At 34.8% G+C, this 16,450-nt stretch overlaps 1 protein-coding gene across 1 annotated transcript in view; it reads left to right on the forward strand.

The window, feature by feature from the left end:
- UNC13C (unc-13 homolog C) overlaps positions 1-16,450 on the forward strand; it is a 574,360-nt gene that overhangs the window by 372,051 nt on the left and 185,859 nt on the right. Inside the window, exon 18 of the mRNA XM_059180554.1 lies at positions 11,285-11,370. Coding sequence (XP_059036537.1) covers positions 11,285-11,370 — 86 coding nt within the window. The remainder of the gene's footprint in view (positions 1-11,284; positions 11,371-16,450) is intronic.

The following is a 16,450-nucleotide window of genomic DNA, read 5'->3' on the forward strand; positions in this document are numbered from 1 at the left end:
TTGGTCTTCAATTGCTCAATCACTGTGTCTGCCACATCACAAGTCATTCTGGAATTCAATTCTTTCCCTCATAGTCCCTTGTTGAGGTAACCTAATGGGGAAAAACTTGGTTTGCTCTCTGGTTTAGACTGAGAAATCCAGAGAATGAGACAGTGGACAAGGAGAATAGACACTGAAAGGTTATAGGTTTGGAGATACGTATAGTAAGTGATCTCACATTAAGAATACATCAGGGATGCCTGGGGGGCTCACTTGGTTAAGTGTCTGCCTTTGGCTCAGGTCATATCCCAGGGTCCTGGGGTTAAGTCCGTCATCTGACTCCTTGCTCAATGAGGAGCCCGCTTCCCCCTCTGCCTGCCATTCCCCCTGCTTGTGCTTGCTCTCTCTGACAAATAAATAAGTAAAATCTTTTTAAAAAATTAAGAATACAGGAATATAAGAATTAAGAATAAAAGAATAAATGAATTATAAGCAGAAGATGGGAAATAAACAGCATGGAAGGGGAATGAGGCAGTTGTCAGTCAAAGAAGAAAAAGGCTACCTGGAAGGGAAAGCAGAAATGGTGAGAGTATCAGAGTCATGGTATTGCTGGAGTTCTTGAGTGAGGATTCCATCTATATGGCTGTGTGCTGCACTCCCCTGACTGCTGTCAACTGTGAAAGCTTCTTGTCCATGGTTCTGTGAAGCCTGACTCTACTGGTCATTGCTCCATCTGTTAAATGGAATTCAGCTTTCCTTGGGTTTTCATATAATATGCAAAGCAGTTTAGTCTTATTTCTCCATTATGCAAATTATGCTTACAGAAATTACCTGTTAATTATTTGTAGTTAAAACTTGAGTCTATGATTCTTATAACCAAAGTAGCATGACTAACCCAGTGTGCTATTTCATGGAACAACTCATGTCTTCCACTGGAAGCACAGTTAGGCTAATGTTAAAGTGTAAAGGAATCTTTCAGTTTGAATTGTTGGAATATGAGCAAACAATTTGCTTCCTACATGTGATCGGTTGTACAGAGCTGGGGTTTACAGTAGGGAGAATGGATATCAGAAAACCAAAAAATCTGAGATAAAACTATCTGTCTAGAGGTACAAAAGAAAAGATGCTGTTTTGAAAGTTTTTACTCATGTTAATTACAGCGTTTGAATTCTTAAAAACAGATAAGGTGTTTCTCTGAAAATTCCCAGAACAGTACATTATCTGAAAAGATTAAGGATACTTTTCTAAAAGCACTCTTATAAAAATGCATACTAAGAGTTGAACTAACTCAATCATTTGTGAAGATTGCAGTTTTCTACCTCTCTGTGTACATATCATAAAGGAAGGAAAAGCTTCATCTTGAATTTTCAAGGGTTCTTTCTTGCCAGATAATTTAGGCACAACTAGATACCTAGATGTTCTAAATATTGATCATTATCGTGGAGGGAACTATAGTGAATTAACTGGAGCCAGGTGTTGTGCTAAGCACTTACACAGTTTAATGATTGAATTAATGCTAAACTTAATTCTAATGACATCAGTACTATTATCATCCCCAAATTGCAGATGATGAAACTGAAGCCCGCAGAGGCTAAGTAACTATCTAGATCATACACCCAGCAAGTGGCAGAACCAGAACCTCAGCATCTCTCTGAAGATAACAGGATTAATCGTAAATTAAACAAAAGGATTAATTGTAAATTAAAAATCCCATGAGTAAAACAATGAGTGTTAATCCTTCAGTCCAACCCAAACATTTTTGATGTTTTCCTGATTAGTCTGGATCTGGTCACGATAAACCTATAACAGTAATGACTCACAAAAAAATTTAAAGTGCACAAGATATGCCAAATGGTACCAATTGCAGTTTTATATAAGCCAATCAAAAAATACATGCAATTTGTTATTTGTCAGAAGAAAAATATTAATAAACAGTATATACTTACTGGCATCCTCAGGAGAAACCATGAATTTTTTTTCCCCCTCAATTTACTGCTTAAAAGAACTTTGCTTCCTAAATAATTGAGATAGATAAAAATGATCAATTTTTCACTGTGGGTTAGGTGCCAGGAATGTCAGGACGGAGGTCCACATTTAATAACTCTATGGAATCTAACAGCACACATTTCTATGTCTAATCTCATTTTATTTTTATAGCCTCATTTTTCCTTTAGTTTCTCTACTTTCAAGGCAAATCTCATTTTATTATAGTAATTTTGTAAATAACCTTAATATTTTTGAATAAGATGAATGCATAAGTAATAAGTAAAAATAAAGAAAAATGACTGTGTTTTAAGTATTTAGAGGGAAAGGTGACTTGAGTGGTTTAGTGATCTAATATTTCTAAGTGAGACAGACGGGCCAGGAGAACTTAGAAAAGTTTTGCAATGTCTTTCAGGGTGACTTCCACATTTAAAAATTTGGAAGGTACCACTTAAGACATAGGACCATTATCAGGATTCCAGAAGATAATGCATGGAAAGTAGTTAGCACAGAGCCTGGCATTGCCTAGACCCTCTATAGGTGTGAATTCCCATCTCTTTTCTGCTGCCTCAAGCTTCCTGCCCCACATGGTGGATATGAGGACTTGCTTCCTTCCAGGTCTCTGACCTGGAGGTACTTGGTGAGCTTGAGAAACAATGATCTGAATTCAATAAATTCCATTTATTATTTCCCCCATGCACATAGCGCAAGGTTGTAGGCCATTTCTGCCCATCTTCTCCTCTCTGCTGCTGGGTGGCATTTACACGGCCTTATAAAATATTAAGTATAATGGTTAACCTAGATCCATCTCCAATTTTACCTTTCATGTTTAAGTTAAATATCTATTTAAACATTTGAGTTCATTAAAATAATGCCTTAGGTTGTAAATAAAGAGAAAACAAAAAGATAAAAGGGTAATTGGGTTTAAATGGTGTTGGCGATCTACTTGGTTTAGGAGCAGGAGAATTTCAGTACAAAAAGAAAAATTATCACCAAAGGAAATGTTCCATTAGATGAATTAGCACTCTGAATATTTAAGCTAACTTTGATACTCAACTGCAATGTTCTAGTATGTCTTAGTTTCCCTTTAATACAGCTTTAACTTGTAAGGCTAGTGTATAATTTACTAGCAGAGTCTTGCTCAATTAAGTTCATTCTTCTTAGCTGTTCCTTCTCCTCATGATGATGGCAGTTAATTGCACTAATGTGTGTCAAATGTTCTTAAATGGAGAACATATTAACAAAAGGTGATTTTTTTTAAGAATGTGAGAAGAGCACAGATAACTAAATGTCTCCTGGATTCTGACCAATGAAGTTCTTGTTGCCTGCGAGACATGTGGTAACAGAACCATTGCTTACTCATTTGTAACAAAGAATACTTTCTTCAAAGACAGACTTTGCATATCAAAATAATACTTCACATTTAATGGATTCTAATCTTATCTGTTGTGACTAATGAATCAGTATTATCAAATTTGGCAGTAGTTAGATTGTTTTTCTTATTTCACAAAGATTTGCAGATAATGGGGTTATTAAATTATTGTGTCTCATGGGATTCAAGATTTAAAACATTTATGCTTTGTATTAATTGCTACAAATTAAAAACAGGAGACATTCTAACAGTGTTGGAATAGATGGGTTATTTCATTAAACCTCCTTTTATAAATGATAGACTAAGTTAAGCACCAATACAATTACAAACTCCTGATATTAAGTGAGCTGTGATGCAGTTTATAGTCTTGGTATCCTTTTCTTTGCCCTTATCCTTCACAGCTAAGAAATCATGGCTAATTCTGCCTTGAGTGCAACAGAGGACTTTGGAGAGAGGTCATACGAGCTGTGCTTTGAAGGAAGAGGCAGTTAGGGTCAAATGGAAAATCAGGAGGAAAGAGAATAGATGGGGAAAATAATGAGAAGATATGGGACATCAGATATGTTGAGACATTATAAGTAAGCTCGGTAGGTAGAGCATCAAAGTTTTAGAGAGTAGAGATACAAGTTAAAGTCAGGATGAGATCTTCATTGGCCAAGAAAGTAACATTAATGATTTGATACTTTTCTATGCTAATGAATATGTTATAAGCAGTTGATGGTTTTGAAGCTGTAGTGTAAAATACTGTGGCCTAAAAAACTAAAAAAATTAAAAAAATAAATAAAAATTTTTAAAAATTAAAAATAAATGTGTTGAAATAGTATGTCCTGTGTTTTTAAAAGGTAATTTCCATGGTAATATGGAAGTGTACTGGAGGAGAGAGAAATGGAGGCAAATAGATAACGGAGTGCAAGTCTTGAGGCAAACGAAGGTTAAGGCTTGGATAAGGGAAGCGGTGGGTGGAAGAGGGGAGGGACACAGGTTTCATAGTCTTGATAATGGAAGGATCCACAAAATTGTGGAAAGGAGAAGATGCTGTGCATTGTGGCAGAGGTTGATGACTCCATTTACTCTCTAGTTCAGGGTTAAATAGTGATGTTTTTTATTTAACTAGATTATTTGTAAGAAAGAGCCCAAGAAATATTTTTAAATGCACCAAAAATACCATAGAGAAGTAGCAAAGTAAAAGTATAGATTTCAGAAGACCCTCTGTAACTATTATATAACTAAACGTGCTTTGAGTTCTTTTTTTTCTAGCAGGGGTTGTCCATTATCTCCATCGGTAATGATAAGTGCAACCAAATTTGGAATAAGCATATCATAATACACTATCAGCAAAACTTCTATGACAGATCACAAAAACATCTCAAGCTCCAAAGATGTCTCCTGCATAGTAGTAGAGCTTAGCAAGTAGTAGACTGAGAGTTTTTTTTTTTTAATTTTTTATTTTTTATAAACATATATTTTTATCCCCAGGAGTACAGGTCTGTGAATCACCAGGTTTACACACCTAAGTGACTCAGTCAGTTAAGTGTCCACCTTCAGCTTAAATCATGATCCCAGGGTCCTGGGATGGAGCCCCCCATTGGGCTCTCTGCTCAGTGGGGAGCCTGCTTCTATTTCTGCCTACTGCTCCTCCTGCTTGTGTCCTCTCTCTTTCTCTCACACACAAATAAATAAGTAAATAAATCTTTTTAAAAAATAAATAATTAAAAAATGACCATTCCATTAACCATTTTTTTCTAATACTCATCTTTTTTCCTATAGATTTATGACAGTTCCTTTTATATTAATATTATTCCTTTGGTTTTTATATATAGTGTGTGTTTTTCTATGTGTTGTTTTTATTTTAAATGGTGGCTTGGTTTGGTGTAGGTTTGCCATGTTGAGGATTTAATACTAGTGATGAGACCTTTTAACCCACAGTTTCTCAATGATGAAAATCACACTTGACATTGATTGATTATGTAATTGAGAAAATCCTGAGATAAACGGCTAATTTTTAGGTTCCTTGTTTTGAAATTATCTCACTAAGGCTTCCATATTATAGGAAAAAAAGTATTTTAGAAGTCACTTTTAGAGTCTTTTCTTATGGTAATTACAACTATTAATTGGGGTGCACAGTTTACCTCTTCCATCAATTGTTATTTTCTTTTAAAGATTTAATTTATTTGCCAGAGAGAAAGAGAGCACAGGCAGGGGCAGCTACAGACAGAGAGAGAAGCTGGCTCACTGACAAGCAAGAGCCCAATGCAGAACATGATCCCCAGGTCCTGGGATCATGACCACAGTCAAAGGTAAACACTAGATGCTTAACTGACTGAGCCACCCAAGCGTCCCAGTCAATATAAATTTATTTATTTATCTCCTTGAATTTCTTATGATTTACACATGCATTTACCAGAAAACTGTGTTGGGTATGTGATGGCTCTCTTCCCTAGAAGCCTTAACTGATTTAGCTAGAGACAAAGACTGAGAGCCTGAGAAGCTCGACAGAAAGTAGCAGCTGAAAAACTGAGAAAGCTGAACACAGCAATAGGAGCATAAGTGAAATTCAGGCCCTGTGAAGTAGTGGGTCCACGTGAACATCCCAAGCGTACAACCTGGGTTACGAAGGGATACCTGCTAGGAGTATGAGTAAAATACAGACCTACTTTGAATAAACTCGGTCCCTAAATGGATAAAGGTCATCTGTCTCAAACCCTAAAACACTTTGCCAGAATAAAAATAAATTCTTTCTGAAGAATACTAACGTCCTACAGATACCTAAATTGAATATACATTTTCCACAAAAAGTCTTTCATTCAATAAAAAACAGTAGACATTATAAGAGATTAGTACAACAGAATTTAGACACTCAGATGTTATCATTGTAATTAATATATATTTAAGAAATTAACAACAAGGAAATATTTAGTTATGCACTTGAAAGTAAATTCTAGAACTGAGAACTACAACAAATGAAAATAATACTGGATTTACCAGCACGTTAGACACAAATGAAGAGAAAATTAATGTGAAGATAGTACAGAAAAAATAACCAAAACTATGTTCAAGAAAAGAAAAAATGTAAAATAAAGATTATTTATCAAAGTTAACTACATGGTGGCGTGTAAAGGAAATCTCAACAAATTTCAAAAGATCAAAATCCTTCAAAATATGTTCTTTGACTATAAGCTAAGGAGAAAACAGCAACAAAAAGAGCCGAAGTTAAGAAATCAATCTAAGATTAGACAAATAACATACGATTTCACTTATGTATGGGATCTAAAAAACAAAGTGAATGAATAAGCAAACAAAAAGCAGAAACCTATAAATAAAGAGAACAACAAACTGATGGTTCCCAGAAGGAAGGGGTTTGGGCATGGACAAAATGGGTGAGGGAGATTGGGAGATACAGGCTTCAAGTTATGGAATAAGTAATCATGGGAATGAAAGATACAGCATAGGGAATATAATCAATGTTATGTAATAGCCTTGTCTTGTGAAAGATGGTGTAGTGAGCAAAGCACAGTATAATAGAGATACTGAATCACTATGTGGTACACCTGAAATTAATGTAACATTATGTGTCAATTATACTTCAGTTAAAAAAAAATTAGGACAGTAAAATTGGAGACTTCTCAAAGTAGAAAAATACCAAAATTAAAATTTTAAAATAGTCTGACTGGATTAATATGTATATCCAACAAAATATTTTTTAAGATACAGCTAAATGTAGTTCCTATAAGAAATTTATGCCTTACATACACATAACAATAGAAGAAAGTTCCCAAATTAATTACCTAAAAAACTTTCTTAAGAATTCAGAAAAGAAACATCATATTAAACTCAAAGAAAATGAGGAGATAATGAAGAGCAGAAACTGATGAAATAAAAAACAAACACATAGTCTTGTAATTACCAACATTAAGATATCAAATATATTTATCATCCCAAAAGTTTCTCCACATTCTTTTATAGTCAACCCTTCTTCACCAAGCCACTGGCAACCACTGATACATTTTCTCTTTCTATCTTTCTGATACTGTATTGGAATCATGGTATATAAGCTTTTTTTTTTTTTTTTTTAAGATTTTATTTATTTATTTGACAGAGAGAAATCACAAGTAGATGGAGAGGCAGGCAGAGAGAGAGAGAGAGGGAAGCAGGCTCCCTGCCGAGCAGAGAGCCTGATGCGGGACTCGATCCCACGACCCTGAGATCATGACCTCAGCCGAAGGCAGTGGCTTAACCCACTGAGCCATCCAGGTGCCCCGTATATAAGCTTTTGAACCCAGCTTCTCTCATTCAGCATAATTCATTTGGTACTCATCTGCATTATTACATGTATTGGTATTTTATTCCTTTTTATTATTTAGTAAATTCCATCCTGTGAATCTATCACTGCTGATTTATCCATTCATCAGTTGAAGGACACTAATGTTTGCAGTTTTTGGTGATTAAGAATTAAGCAACATGTACAGTGTTTGCTATAAATATAGTTTCATTTCTCTCCTACCTGGAGAGGGACTGCTGGTTAAATGTATATTTAGCTTTATAAGAAATTACCAAATTGCTTCCCAATCTGAATCTAACATTCTTTTTTTTTTTGTCAGCTAAAATAGATCAGCGTTCTAGCTCCTCTGCAACCTTGCTAGCCATGGTATTGGCAGATTTTGTTTTACTTTGTTTCATTTTGTTTTTAAGCTGTTCTAGCAGACATATAATGGTACCACCTTATAGTTTTATTTTGAAAGTACCTAATGGAACTGTTGAACATATTTTCATGAGCTTAATTTTCATTAATTATCTTCCTTGCTGAAGTGTCATTCAAATCCTTTGCCCATTTTTTTGATTGGGTAACTTTTTTATTATTGAGATTGGAGAGTAATCTATGTATTTTGGATAAAATTCCTTTATCAATTACATGTTTTACAAACTGTTTTCTCCTATACTGTTGCTGTGTTTTCATTTTCTCAGTAGTACTTTTTGAAGAACAACTTTAATTTTCATAGTATAATTCATCAATATTTTATTTTATGATTTGAACTTTTTGCATCACATCTAAGTAACCATTGCCTAGTGCAAAGTCAGAAAGATTTTCTATGTTTTGTTTTAGAAGTTTTATAGTTTAAGGTTTTATATTTAGGTATGTGATCCATTTTGAGTTAATTTTTTATATGTTATAAAGTATGGGTAAAGGTCTTTCTTTTTTTGCATATGGATATCCAGTTACTCTAGGACCACTTACTGAAGACTCATTTCCCCACTGAATCACTAGAACATTTATTGGAAAATAATTAACCTTGTATTTGAAAATGCAGTGTCTTAATTACTGTATTTCATAGTAAACTATGAAGACAGGTGTAACTGCTTCAGCTTTTTTTAACATTACTTTTTGTTCTTTCTGGTCTTTTGCCTTAGCATGTAAATTTTAGAATCACTTTGTCAGTTTCCAAAAAAAAATATCCTGCTGGAATTCTCATTGAGATTGATTGAATCTATAAATTAATTTGGGAAAATTTGACATCCTAACAATATTAGATATATCTATCCACAAGTACAATATATTTCTCCATTTAGGTTTTATTTGGTGTCTCTCCTCAACACTCTGTAGTCTTCTTCATTTAAATTTTGTACATATTTTCATAGATTTATACCTAAGTATTTCATAACTTTTGGTGACATTATGATTGATACTGTTATTTAAATTTCAATCTCCAATGGTTGAATGCTAATGTATAAAAATACAATGATTTGGATATTGACTTTATATTCCATGAGGCTGCTGGACCATTAGTGACTTTTTCTCTAGTGGTTGTTTTTTTGTTTGTTTGTTTTGTTTTTAATTCTCTGCATAGATAATCATGTCTGAAAATAGAATTTTATTTCTTCCTTTGCTATCGATATGCCCCTTTTCTTTCTTTTTTTTTTTAAGCTTTTATTTATTTGAGAGAGAGAGCAGGCATGCACAAGCAGCAGGGAGGGGCAGAGGGAATGGGAGAAACAGACTCCCTGCTAAGCAGGGAACCAGACATGGGGCTCAATCCTAGGACCCTGAGATCATGACCTGAGCTGAAGGTGGATGCTCAATCAACTGAGCCACCCAGGGACTCTATATATCCCTTTTCTTATTTCTTTTCCTTGTTTTTTTTTTTTTTTAAACTTTAGGAATGCCAGTATACTGTTTAATATGAGTAGAGATGTAAATATCACTGCTTTGATTTCAGTATTAGTATGAAACCATTAAGTATAATGTTTGTTGTAGGTTTTTGTACATTCTTTTTATAATGTTGTATTCCCTCTAATTCCTAGTTTTCAGAATTTTATTTGTTCGTTGAATAAATATTAAGCTTTGTCAGATAAGTTTTTCTACTTAGTCAATTAATACAATAAATTATATTGATTCATTTTTTAATGTTGAACAACATTGCATTTTGGGTATAAACCTCTCTTGATCATGATGTATTATCCTTTTTATTTATGGCAGGATCAAATATGCCATGTTTTACTGAAGAATTTTGCAACTGTTCTTATGAGAGATGGTGTTTTATGGTTTTCTTTTTGTACATTTTTTTAATATCAGAGCATTATAAAGTGAATTAATATGTTCTTCATTCTTGATTCAAAAAGTTAAAATAATTTCCTCCTTTTATGAGCTTAAAGTACTCTCATTATGTTATCACTTACAATTTTGTTGCTACATAATTATTACATAAAAAATAATACACTAAAAATTATGTGATGTTAGTGGCTATCCATAAATGAAAACTTTTGAAATAAATTACATGCCTAAGTTTATTTTATATCCATAGGATAAAATTTAATGTTGAAACTAATTTGCGTATATTCAAGTTCTGTAAATTTTTTTGATCATAGCAAGTGTCCTAAGTTTGAATAGTTGATAAATGTATAGATTCTGCACATAATTGTTAAAATATCAATTGACATTATTAGACAAATTGATAGATGGCAGTTGGTAAGGGATATGTGATGAAATGAAACACAGCTTCTTTTGGTGCAAAGTTGGGCTAGAATAGTTTTATGTAGTGTCAGTTTTTTTATTTTTTTTATTTGAGGTCATATTGAGGTCATGTTAACTTAGGTAACACTTTCTTTGCCATTCAGCATTGATAATACTCCTTTTTATTTAAACTCAAAAATATAAATGAATGTGAGAGTTATTTTTATTCCTTACCGTATTTTTTCTTTCTTAGTATATGTTATTTTTTGTATTTATGTATATATTAAATATTTATTAGAACAGAAAATACTTTCAGTCTTAATATATTGGCATGTCATGTTTTCAATATAATGAAAAGAGTCATTCTATTCATTGGGCTTATATTACTGGGAGCCTTATCATAAGATTGAAAGGACGTACAAAGGAATGCATATTCTGCAACACTAGAAATGTTAATCCTGAAGTTTATTTGATCTAAAACACAGACACACTTGGGAATTCTGGAGTCTTGAGGAATGGGTCCCCTGTGGGCCATTTTACTAGAGAAGTAGGGAGTCTTTCTGAAATAATTTATTTTAAGCAAATAAAGAATGGAAGGACTCAAGCGTGCTTTAAGGAACATGACTAACAGATGAATGTAAGGTGTTGTTTTGGCTATTACATACTCAGAGTCTTTTGCTCTCGGTTCAAAATTGAGATACAATGAAAAGGGCTCTTTAGAACAAACACACACGTAGCCTAAGACATCCCTCAGGAGCTCCAGGCACCATAACCTTGGACTAACGTTACGGAGTCTATTTTTCCAGCACCAAATAACTGTGTTTATTTCTACACTCTGGTATGTAGTTTTGCCCCTGCCTATGAAAGTTTTTAACGAAAAATCTCATAAATAAAAGTATTTATGAACCAGACATCAGTTACTGTGGCATATATGTCAAGTGAGGTGTTTCATTTTTTAGACAGATTTCTCTTTCTGATGTACTCATATATGTGTTTGGTTTTAGGTTTCCTCAAGAACTGAACATGGGAAAAATAAGTGCTGAAATTATGTGGACCCTTTTCGCTCAAGATATGAAATACGCACTAGAAGGTAATTACAAATATTTATACTTCTTATAATACATGTTTTAGGTAAATTGTGATTTTGTGTTCTTGATTTTAAATGTAAAGAATTGAAGCATTAAAATGTTGTGATTAGTTCTAAAACTTATTTCCACATTGTAGGAAAATAAAGGTCTCCAAGTCTTTCAAAGCCCTCAAAAACATATATTTTTTAATCAAATCATCGAAGCCTCAGGATCATACTAAGTATCTCACTCATAGGCTCATGCTCAGATACAGGGTTACCTTACAGAGGTTCATTTACCAGGGCAGACCATATTGAAGGCGTGAGTAGGTACAAATATTTGTCAAGATGGATTTGGAAATTGCGTCCATGGTTATGAAAGTTAAAATCTGACCAAAGTCTTCAAAAAGACAGTGGCAGGGCTCTTTCCCTGATATACTGTTCTCAATAAGTCCAAATCTTACAAGGGAAATAGAGCTCTTTAAAATAGAACTTTAAGGGCACCCGGGTGGCTTAGTAGGTTGAACTTCTGACTTTTGGTTTCGGCTCTGGCCATAGGATCCAGCCCCTGATCTTAGTTCTGCACTCAGCATGGGTCAGCTTGGGATTTTTCCCCCTCCCTCTCCCTGCCTCTCTGTTCTTCTCCCTGTCTCTCTCTCTTTCCTTGTCTATATATATATGTGTGTATATATAGATATATATACATATGTATGTGTGTATGTATATATGTGTGTGTATATATACCTATATACACACATATGTATATATAATATATATGATGTATAGATAATATATATCTTTCTGAAATATATATTGTATGTATTATATAATATCTATCTATCTATATATATCTTAAAAAAAACAAACAAACCGAACTCTTAAGTCAAAAAATTCTATCAATATCCTCACACAATGCTTAGTTAAAAAACCAGAAACCAGTCCAGGTTTCCTGTCCTCTAGTAACTTATAGTCTAGAAGAAAATTTTCTTTGTATTTGTTCAATGGTATATTTTGAGCCCCTAGAAGCTAAGTGCCCACAAATATACTCAGTGTGGGGGTTAGAGCAGTGGACACGACCACCATGGTCCCTGCCCTCAACAAAATTATGGAGGGTAGTCACAAGTAATATGAGGTGATTAAGGTTAATGATGATAGAATGTCTGGAGGTAAAGCATCTAAATCAGATTTGGGACAAGGGAACAAGGCAGCCTTTCTAGAAGAACTTCCTCTGTGCAAGTGTTATATGACAAAGACCTGAAGAATAAGTAGGAGTTAGTTCTGGGAAGAGATGAGCAGGAATCCTCTGTCTTGTCCTGGTAGAGGACACAGCATTGGCAATGAGAGTGAGCACAAGGCACATTTGAGGAAAGCACACTCAGCAGGTCCTATGAGCAAGAGGTAGCAAGAAGAAAGGCTGGAGACATTGACAGGGACTGGCATATAGGAGCTGGTGGACCATGGAGACGAGTTTAACACAAGATGGTGAAGGGATTTCAGAGGATCATGTGTTTAGATTTGCAACTTCAAAAAAGCATTTTGACTGTAACATGAAAAATAGATTAATAGGGTAAGAGTGGTTCAGAGTTCATTCTCATTGTATCACTGTTTTTGTTTTTGTTTTCATTAGTTTTTTTTTTTTTTTTTTTTGGCATTGCTAAAACGTAAACATGATGCTGGGGGACACGGTGGAAACATACAGACATTTTCATTCCTTGAAAGAGGCACACACAGTAGATTTTAATATCTGATTTTCTGGTAAAGTCTGGGTCTCCCACCCACAAATACAGAGGTTTTCTATCTTTAATGTTCAACCAGACTCTTTGGAGGCAGAAATTCCTTATTTTGCAGTTAGATATTTGTTCTCCATTGTATCAGCCGGGCGCGTTCTCTCTGCCTCTGCCTCTGCCTCCCGCCAACCACATCCTTCCATGCCACTCTGCTGCAAATCTAGGATCTCCTTAGGTCAAATGGGAAGCACCAATACATTCGGCTGGTAAGTTTCTCCAGTTAGCATGTGCTCCCTTAGTCCCATCCCTCATATTTCCCCATCCTCCTCAAATGTCTTTCAGGCATCTCAGCTTTCTAACATCAACAAAGAATTCCTGATCTCCCCTGTCAAAACCTGCTTCTTCCTCCTGCACATCCTGCAATACTGGCAGGACCACTCATCCAGTTACTCAAGTCAAACACATAGGGGTTTCGTGGATTCCTTTCTTTTCCTTAGCACATTCTAAGTTCAAGTTTTTCCAACCTGCTACTATTTCCTTGACTTCTCTTCCCACCAGTCTTCGTAAGCAGTGATGTGGGCCTCATTTTAATGTCATCCTTTCGGGATCCAAAGTCACTGCCAGGGATAACCTTATTTTAATCAGCTATCTAGCAACTAATCAGTATCTTTGATTTGTGTATTTATGTGTATGCATTTGATTGCTTCTTAACCAGCTGTAGTAATGTAAGGGTCTTGTCTGGAGTGATGCCTACAAAATAGAAGCTACGCAGTAACTACTTGCTGAATAAACAAAGACTTCACTGGATAATCCCAATTTAGTGGAGGAGTGAGCAGAGGAAGAGACTTCCACTGGTGATCTTCTTGGGACATTCCAAGAGGTCAACACCTTTGTGCATTATCATTCTCACCTGTAACGTGAAAGGTTTACACTGGATCAGAGGGTTGGGCCATGGGCAAGGGGGCTTCTGCCCACATTTTGGAAGAATGTGATTAATTAAAACAATCCCATGGTGGCACTGTTTGCCAGTACACATTTTCTTTAGGCCAGGCCTCTCTTTTCTTATGTAATAACATTTGTGTAACTGTTGGTGTTTTACATTACATTTACTTTTAAAATAAGTAGTTATTTTAGAGGATTAAGCATGCTATTTCTGTTAAGGAATTTAATCTCAAAAATTTAATATTCGTTGGAAACTGCAATGAAGATAGAAATGCTACAAGCAAAGTGTATGTAACTTTGCTTAGATGGGTACTGCTTATAGATTAATAACTGTTATTAATAACAGAGTTATTAATCTATAAGCAGTACCCAAAATGCTGAGACTGCAGCATCAAAAATCAGGTCTAAGATCAAGAGTAAATAATTTTGTAGTTATCTTAGCTTTTTTGAGGTAAAAATCTCCTTTTTAAAAAGAATTTTTATCTGACTTTTTAAAATAGTTTTAGTGAGAGGTAATTCACATACCATACAGTTCAATCAACTTAAAGTGTACAATTCGGTACTTATTCTGTTTGCACATTCACACACATTTTCAAGAAGTCATGGTAACTATATTAAGGGAGCAATTTGGATTACAGTTTATGATTTATGCATCTTCTTTTCCACCAGAAGAGAAGACTTTTTGGAGCAAAGATTGTTTTTTTCATCTTTGTATTTATTGAACTGTAATAAAAACGCTCCATGTGTTTGTTTACTTGAAATGAATTGCAAATGGGATAATCCTATAAAAACAATCTTAGAGACAAGAACAGGTTACCTGCATGGTCAAACTAAACATTTGTGGTATTGCAAGCCAGGAGGCAGCAGGGGATCTGAGTCCAGGAAACCCAACTTCAGAAAGCTTTATCACTCATGGGCTATGGAACCTTGGGCAATCAAACCTTGATTTTTTTTTTCTTTCTTAAAAGCCATAACTGAACTGAGGAACCATTGGATATTATATCAAAAACCATACTATACCTTAGCTAAATGAATTTACATTAAAAAAAAAAAGCCATAGGGAGTCTCCAGGTTGGTGTGAGGATTGCATGATATTGTTAAATGCACTTTGCAAACTGGAAAGCACTATGCTAATGGGATGGGACTATGATGATGATGATGATTTTTAAATAATAGCACTCACTCTTTTTTTTTTTTTTTAAGATTTTACTTATTTGTTTGACAGACAGAGATCACAAGTAGGCAGAGAGGCAGGCAGAGAGAAAGAAGCAGACTCCCTGCTGAGCAGAGAGCCCAATGCAGGGCTCAATCCTAGGACCCTGAGATCATGACCTAAGCTGAAGGCAGAGGCTTACACCACTGAGCCACCCAGGCATCCCATGATTACTTTTATATAAACGGGGAAAGTTCTGTCAAAGTCTCAAAGCAGTCTCCTTCAAGGGCCATTCAAGGTTTAATCCCCTGGAAGAGTGTTCACAAATGCATGTGAATCTGATCACTTTCTCTCTCTTCTTCCTTTTCACTATTTCAGTCTAATAGGTTGCTTCAAGAAGTGTACTACACCTTTTTTTAAAATGTGACATGCATAATAATTACTAGAGAAAATGAGGACTTAGAGTACCTCACAGAGTAGAGGGCATACAATTAAAAACATTCATCTGGCAGGCTCTTGTGCATACTGATAGTGATTTTTCTGACTCTTCCTACTTGCCTTCTAAAATGTTGTTAAAATTAATTGATTATGGAGTAGTGTTTTGGATTGTTGACCTGGAAAGACTCTGTGTTGTTACGTAGTTTGGGCTCCATAGTTCGTCTTGTGACTAAAGCAGCAGACCCCAACTTGTGAGCAAGCTGTGCTAGAGTCCGGTCAATAGAGAGAAAGGAACCAGCTAGAACTTCCAGACTTGTAGCTGTTGGCAGCTATTTGCTTTACTTCATGAACTCATCAACTGCTGTAAAATAAATAATCTAATTTAAAATCAAAGAACTTTTTCCCAACTTTACTCAGTGTGTATGAGCCAACTTATTTTGTTTTTTAACATCTGACATTGCCCACCTTGCTAGTGTAAAAGACAGTAATTCATCTGATCACTATGGTGATAACTTACTGAATAAAGCCAGGATAAATTATTTTGTTGATTAAAAAAAAAAAGATGTACTTTCTGTGAAAAAGAAAGCATAGGAAGGGAGAAAATTGTGAAACAAACTTGGTTTTGTGGAATTTTTTCTAAATAATTTATTCTAAAAACTCTTGTAGTCTTTACCCTGGCAGGTGCAAATGTAGGTTTAACAATAATTTGGACATAGGTCTGAATTCAGGCTCTGCTACTTTCCATAAACTTCTTAGCTCTTATTCTGTATAGTTTATTAAACTCAGCAAGCATTACTTCCCACATTGTAAACAAGGGACAGAAATACCTAGCCTATAAATTATT

The sequence above is a fragment of the Mustela lutreola genome, chromosome 7 (assembly GCF_030435805.1).
Source record: "Mustela lutreola isolate mMusLut2 chromosome 7, mMusLut2.pri, whole genome shotgun sequence".
Lineage (NCBI taxonomy): Eukaryota > Metazoa > Chordata > Mammalia > Carnivora > Mustelidae > Mustela > Mustela lutreola.